This window comes from Populus trichocarpa, chromosome 6 (genome assembly GCF_000002775.5).
Source record: "Populus trichocarpa isolate Nisqually-1 chromosome 6, P.trichocarpa_v4.1, whole genome shotgun sequence".
Lineage (NCBI taxonomy): Eukaryota > Viridiplantae > Streptophyta > Magnoliopsida > Malpighiales > Salicaceae > Populus > Populus trichocarpa.
In genome coordinates this window covers 6,042,272-6,049,101 of record NC_037290.2, presented here as the reverse complement: position 1 = coordinate 6,049,101, position 6,830 = coordinate 6,042,272, and the positions used below count along the sequence as shown (strand labels likewise).

At 36.5% G+C, this 6,830-nt stretch overlaps 1 protein-coding gene across 2 annotated transcripts; it reads left to right on the top strand.

Annotated features, from left to right (window-relative positions):
- The first annotated feature begins 908 nt into the window (after window positions 1–908).
- LOC7487241 (probable protein phosphatase 2C 44) lies at window positions 909–6,454 on the top strand. 2 transcript variants are annotated; one of them, XM_024603666.2, is made up of 5 exons: window positions 909–1,496; window positions 1,842–2,099; window positions 2,201–2,477; window positions 2,686–2,840; window positions 5,872–6,454. In XM_024603666.2, exons 1-5 carry the CDS (start codon window positions 1,422–1,424, stop codon window positions 6,007–6,009), a joined length of 903 nt encoding a protein of 300 aa, XP_024459434.2. In that variant the 5' UTR covers window positions 909–1,421; the 3' UTR covers window positions 6,010–6,454. The 2 variants fall into 2 exon arrangements, with proteins under 2 accessions (XP_024459434.2, XP_024459435.2); XM_024603667.2 differs by having other exon boundaries at window positions 910–1,496; window positions 1,859–2,099.
- Window positions 6,455–6,830: the final 376 nt, after the last annotated feature.

Sequence of the window (6,830 nt, the reverse complement as noted above, 5' to 3'; positions counted from 1 at the left end):
AAGTTATAAGTTATAAGTGGAGCTAACAGTAAATTTGAATTGAAAGTTATCCAAAACAAAATTCAAATTATAGGTCATCCGTCAAGTTAATCTTAGTTTTTTTAATATATTTATTATAATATTATTAATTTTAATATTTAATATAAAATGTAGTGAAAAATAAATATGACAATAATATATATTAAGAGTAAAATAAATTTAAAATATATAATTTTTTTTTTCAACATCATTATCAAATATAATTTTTTTTTTAGTTTAACGTGGGTGTCCGGGCCAGCTTGCGTGCACCTCGACTAATCCCACGGGCCCTGAAGTTAACGACCATGTAAGCCTCCAGTGGCCATTATATGAGCAACCACATGGTTCGAACCTGAGACCACAGAGTAAGCAAACCTCTTGATGCCAAACTCTTACCACTTGACCACCACCTAGATAGTTAATTTTTTTTTTATCTTGTATATCTCTTTTGTACAGTAACAATATCTAAAACATAAAAATATATGTTTTTTATTTTGTTTTTAACCATACCTCAAAGGACACCCGTAGACGAGAACTGTTTTGTCGTTGCTGTGGCTAGATCAAGATGAATAGAAATTGAGAAAATTCCACATCCGAAACCGCGTGCGGCACGCCGTCCCTCGAGACTCGCATCAATTTATTTACCACAGGGTGGTTGGAGCTCGGGGGTACCAATTCAGATACAACATAATTTGAGGATTAAGATGTAAACAGGCATAGAAATTAGAAGGTGTGAATGAAAGGAAAAGTGTGTGGAGATGATTCATTAGCTGTCTTTCTTTGACTGACTGATGATGGTGTGACATGTGTATGCTCTGTGACGAGGAGTCTTGCCCCTCTCTCTCTCTCTCTAATTTGTAAATTATTAATAATAATATTATTGATGAGAGAGGAGAAAATGTTAAAAGAGTTGAGTTTGAGCTTGTTTGACGGCCGCGTCATTGAAGAAAGAAACAGAAGTTTTTTCATTTGGTAAACGCAACGCAAGCTCCTCCCTTTCCTGCCTCGCAGAAGACTCAGAACAAGAACACGAGGAGATAATCATTCCTGTCTTTTCTTCCTTCTTATCTCTCAGAGCTGACCCGGGGATTGGCAAACAGTCGCTGCGTCCAAGTCATCATCACAATTTCATGTATCCAGACAACAACCCCAGCACCAGAACCAGCCTTGTATTTGATTAGATTTGGTTGGTTGGTTGGACAAGAATTTCAGCCCCAATCACTCCCTTTTCTTTGATTTGATTTGATTTTACTACATATACATATATGCGCGCGGTATCTGTATCTATCAAGAAACGCTAATATTAGGAAGAGGAGGGGGAGGAGGAGGAGGAGGACCATATCATATCATCTGTTTTGAGATAGATAGATTGAAAGGCAGAGGCACAGACAAGTATAAGTACGATGAGTAGAGAATCAGTTGCCGCAGCAGGTGCTTCTCAGTCTCACACCTCCACCTCCGTCTTTAACAAGTTAAAGGTATCATCTAGCTTTAAACTCTCTCTCGCATGTATTGTTTTTTAATCCCAGATGCTGCACCCTCTTCTTTTATCACTCTTGTCTTTCTTGTAACCATCTTGGATTTGATTTATTTTTTATTAATTCAACGAACCCAACTATTTATGATGGATGATATGGATCGAGTTCCTTCCAAAAAGCTTCTTTCTTTTCTTTCCTTTTTCTTAAAAGAATATCTCTTATCAGCTGTTTACATATGATCACAATTCCACAATGAATATTATTTGGCTTCTGTGGGATGGGATCGGATGGAATGGGGAAAAAGAAACATTTTGACCCGTCAATTGATTAATTGATTGATTGCAGTGTGGTGCCTGTCTCAGTTCTTCATCTTCTTCAGACTGTTCTGGTAAAGGCAAAAGTAAATCTTCCACTAAGAAATTGTCCCATGGCTTCCACTTGGTCGAGGGCAAGTCTGGTCATGACATGGAGGACTACCACGTCGCTGAATACAGGAAAAAGAAGAATCACGAGCTTGGTTTATTTGCCATCTTCGATGGTCATCTTGGCGATCGTGTCCCTAGTTATTTGAAAGATAACCTTTTCAACAACATACTTGACGAGGTCCTTCCATCCATCCTATCTCTGTTGTTGTTGTTATTGTTTTTGTTGTTATGATTCCTTTCACTCTCTTATTTGCCTGTGAATTGCGATGATGCTTGCAGCCCAATTTCTGGAAAGATCCCACCACTGCCATTAAGAATGCTTATCGCTCCACTGATAATTTTATTTTGGAGAACGCAATGGAATTAGGACCTGGTGGCTCCACCGCTGTCACTGCAATTTTAATCGACGGCAAAGACCTATGGATTGCAAATGTTGGTGACTCTAGAGCTGTTGTTTGTGAAGGAGGCTGTGCTAATCAACTTACAGTGGACCATGAACCACACACTGAAAGAAAAAAGATTGAGAAAAAGGGTGGCTTTGTCACAGCCCTTCCTGGTAACATATCACCGTTTTTTATCACTTTCAAGACTCTTTTTTTCTTTTGGTGGGAACATTTTGCCGACTGTGTTTGCTACTATAATGCGCACATAATTAATTGGGCTGTCATTTCCGTTGTATAAACTTATTGCACCACTCTAATCTCATTACAAGATGGCTTGGTTGCACTTATTCTTCTTACTGAATAAACTAATAATTTCTCCAGGTGATGTACCTAGAGTCAATGGCCAACTTGCAGTTGCACGAGCTTTTGGGGATCATAGCCTTAAAGCGCATTTAAGTTCAGAGCCTGATGTAAGACATGTACCTATAGAATCAAATATGGAGTTTTTTATCTTAGCAAGCGACGGATTGTGGAAGGTCAGTCATTATACTATATCTATAACTTCTAGTTTTTGAATTTGTGCATCATCATGCAATCTATTCCATGGTGTTTGTTTTTTTGTTATTTGTTTTCCAACCATGTATGAAATGATCCTACTTATCGTGACACTTGTTGTCATGTTGACACCAGACTACATTTAGTTGGTGGCGGACCTAGGAACTTAAGACTGTCGGTGTGTTAACCCAAAATATTATCTTCTATCAGCAGATGAATTAAATTTATGTGATTGACATGGAAATTAATTGATTTATAGGAAGGATTAGCTGACAAAAGGATGGGTTGAATAAGTAAACAGAAAACAATGATGAGGTACATAGTGGAATTATGGAATCAGGGATCTTAGATGATATTCAATTTAGTAAATCCATTTTCAGAGTATGCATCCTTGTGATATCACCTGGATATACTTATTTAAGAACAGTTGACAATTTTAAGAAACTTATCATGAAGTTTTTACCATGTCTCCTGGCCATTTCAGCATGTTTTTGGAATTTCTTCGAACATGTTAAGGGGTGGGATTGATTTTAATTTGTAGTTAGGTTGCTTTGATTATAGTATGTCAAATTTTCAAGGAGGATTTGATTATCTTTATCGATGTTGATTTATAGATTGAGGTTTAAAAATTTAGATTACAGAAGAAACTAGTTGGTAAAAAAGAAAAAAAAAACAAGAGATGTAATAGCTTAGAGAAGGGGGCAGTTAAAACTACTCGGGCAATTTACATTTTGGAGGCGATGTTTGATGGATTTTAGTTTACTCTGCAGTGGAAATGACGTAATTTTCCAGAAAATTTGAATAAAGAGAACTTGTTTTGGGCCCAGGATGGATCAGATGCTTGTCCCACCCTTAACTGTTTCCTAATTAATTCTTACTTCTTAAATAATCAGATCATGCATATTACTTAGGAGTTTGTGATGGTTGAGTTTCCAATTATTTTTTGATAAGTAGCTCTCCTAGCCCAGCATGAATGTAACTGACATGGTAGTGATAACAGGAACACTGTTTAGCAGATAGGAAGCCTTGAGCTAGGTAAAGTTATTTGGGGAATTTAACCAAGAACTATACTTTGCCAATATGGGAGCGATTCTTGGTGAGCATTGTTAAAACTGTCCATGTAACGGTGTTGGTGTTTTAGCTTGGTAACTTAACAAAAGAACTCTCAAAGTTCTTGCTTTCCTTTCTTTTTCCACATTCCTTTCTCGTCCTTTAAGCTCGAATTACTCTCCCTGGTCAAATAATTGACGTTTCAAACCTTAATTTGGTTTTAAGACATTTGTTACAAGAAACAAATAAAAAGATTTGAGGTTTGAGTGATGTAGGATTAAACAAATAATCTGCTGCTAGAAACAAAGAAAAAATGGGGACTTCAGTTGGGTCACACCTAGAACCCTTTCAAATGACATGGCTCACCATTAGAATTTGAATATCCAAAACTGATAACTGCTGCATCACACGTTAGAAAATATTGGTGTATTCACCAGTAATTGTCAACTTCTATTTTTTCATTCACCTGCAGAAAATAATATGTGCAACAATGTTCAATAGGCTTTCATCTTTGTTGAGTATTTGAAGTCATTCCTTAATTCATATTTGCTGTCTACAGTTGTATGTAAATGTGACATGTGTTGGTTATTAAGTTTATGCATTAAGCACGAACTAGAGTCCTCGAAAACAAATGTACCCTTCTGCTGAAATTCTTCAGTCCCTGATCTCCCAGTTCTTAACTGACACAAGAGCTTAACATGTATTACAAGAAACAAATGGAAATTCACATTTGGTACTCAAAGTTGCAGAAAATGGCCTTTCCATATTTTCAACAAGCTAGTACTAGGATCTTGAAGATTTAAGCCTAAAGATTACATGCTGGTGAGGAGGTAGGCTTAGGTAAAAAAATGGCCATGTCAATAAAATCAACATTTTGGGCTAGAATGGACTTGAATCCACATGTTGGTAGCTTTGTAAAAAAATCTGTCTCCTTGGATATTAAGTTGTAGCTAGCAAGTATAAAAATTTGCTCCGAGGTGTAGAGTTTCATGTTTTGTCATTTTACTTGTTGGTTTTGTACTCGAGGTGCTTAATTTTCTATTGCAGGCTTTTAATATTTGAAAAGTACTTCTTCACTTGTCAATGTTTTCTTGTCTTTTACTTGTTAGTTTCATCTATATATACATGTCACAATCCGAGAATGGCATAGAGAATTGTTGAGTTAATGAAAATCAAGTTAAGCTTGACACCTTATTTTTAGTGCTGTATCTCTTTGGTGGATTCCATTGAGACATGAGCTATCTTAAACTCTAATCTCTAAGGTGGTGATTTTTCTGTATCTTTTAAATTTTGGGAGTTCAAGTCCTTGTTCATTCCCGTTAAGAGTGGTGATTTTATATAGAGTTGTGATTTTTGTATCCCTAAAGGGTTGAACATACAAATATCCAGAATTCCCATTGAAATTCCATCCCCCCTTTCTGGTATCATTAACTATGATCAAGTAGGACATGATCATAGTAATTGGTGTGCTCACAACTTCCTTAACAGTTACACGGCAGCAGGACCCAGGTTAAACTCCACAACTGAATGTAAAAAGGCCAAGTTGTCTACATGCCAAGCTCAACCTCTACATCCTTGGCTTGTCATGAATATGAGTTGAGCATGAGCTTTGCTAAAATTAGATGAGTCAAGCTGGATCACATCAAAGCCCTATTCATTTCCAAACCCGCACAAAATTGACACTGACAGTCAAGGAGCACAATGCATCAATTTGTCCTAAGATAATATTCAATCTGTATAGAATTGCTAGGCTGAAACTTCTGAACTAAGTTCGCTGTCGGTGCACTAGCATATGAAAGTTACAATTCTTTCTGTCATTGGAGTTTGGAAGCATGTGCTGAACCATTGAATCACATATGTTTACTTCGTTGATTTTTGCTAGAGGCCTGAATTGCAATGAAACTGTGCATGATTACCGAATTCCCTCCATTGAGCATACATGATACTGAATCACTTGTGCAGGTCATGAAGAATCAGGAGGCAGTCGATTTAGTGAAACCAATTAAAGATCCAAAAGCAGCAGCTAAGCGCTTGACATCTGAGGCACTGGCCAGAAAGAGTAAAGATGATATATCATGTATTGTGATCCGCTTTGGATGATGCCAGTGAGAATGCACATCGGCAGCACCAAGCCCCGCTTGCTTTGTTCACGTTATCCCTTTAAAATGGTCAGCTGATGGGGTCTGTCCGTTTGAAGCCTATGTGTTGTAGTTGTTTTGCTTTCAAAGATAATCATGTTAACGAATGGAAGTTGAGGTGGAAGTGTGATGCATTTTTTGTTTGAACCATGAAAGAGATTTACCTCGTTAATCCATGAACCACCTCCCTATACAGGGGCTGGGAGTAGTCTGTAGAGATTATTGAGCCATTAATGGGGTTAGTTATTTCGCTGGACAGACGATAGATAGAAAACAAAAGTTTAATTCTGTGTATAGAGGTTGTGGACATAAATAAATAGAGATGGACTCGATTTTCATGTAATGTATGTGTTATACTGGTTGTGGTTGCCAAGGTGCGCTAATGAAAGTGTAGGTTTTTCATTGCAGCTCCAGTTTATTTTGGATTGCTATAGTGTGAAATTATATTTTTGCTCGAGGTGGTTGTGGGGTGATTTGGTCTTTGCTAGAGGTCCACTAATTATTAAAAGATTGTTCAGGCATGTTAGTTATTTTCAAAAATTTTACAGTAAAATAACAAATTTACCTCCAAGATAAATAAATTTTAGAATTGTTGATAAGAGGATTTTTGATCTTTCAAAACTTTAAAATAGTAAATATAATATTTATTTGCCTCTTAAGGTAAAAAAAAATTTGAGTTGTTGACCAATGATTTTTTAGGTTTTTCATATCTTATAATAAAATAAAAATAGTTTTTACCCTTTAAAAAAACAAAGTATGTATCTAGGAGTATTTGTGTTTTTT

What these genes read in the sequence shown, in the direction of transcription:
- LOC7487241 (XM_024603666.2), top strand. Translation starts at nt 1,422, where the DNA reads ATGAGTAGAGAATCAGTTGCCGCAGCAGGTGCTTCTCAGTCTCACACC. An exon ending in CCGTCTTTAACAAGTTAAAG is followed by an intron (nt 1,497 to 1,841) that starts GTATCATCTAGC and finishes GATTGATTGCAG; the next exon opens with TGTGGTGCCTGTCTCAGTTC. An exon ending in CTTTGTCACAGCCCTTCCTG is followed by an intron (nt 2,478 to 2,685) that starts GTAACATATCAC and finishes TAATTTCTCCAG; the next exon opens with GTGATGTACCTAGAGTCAAT.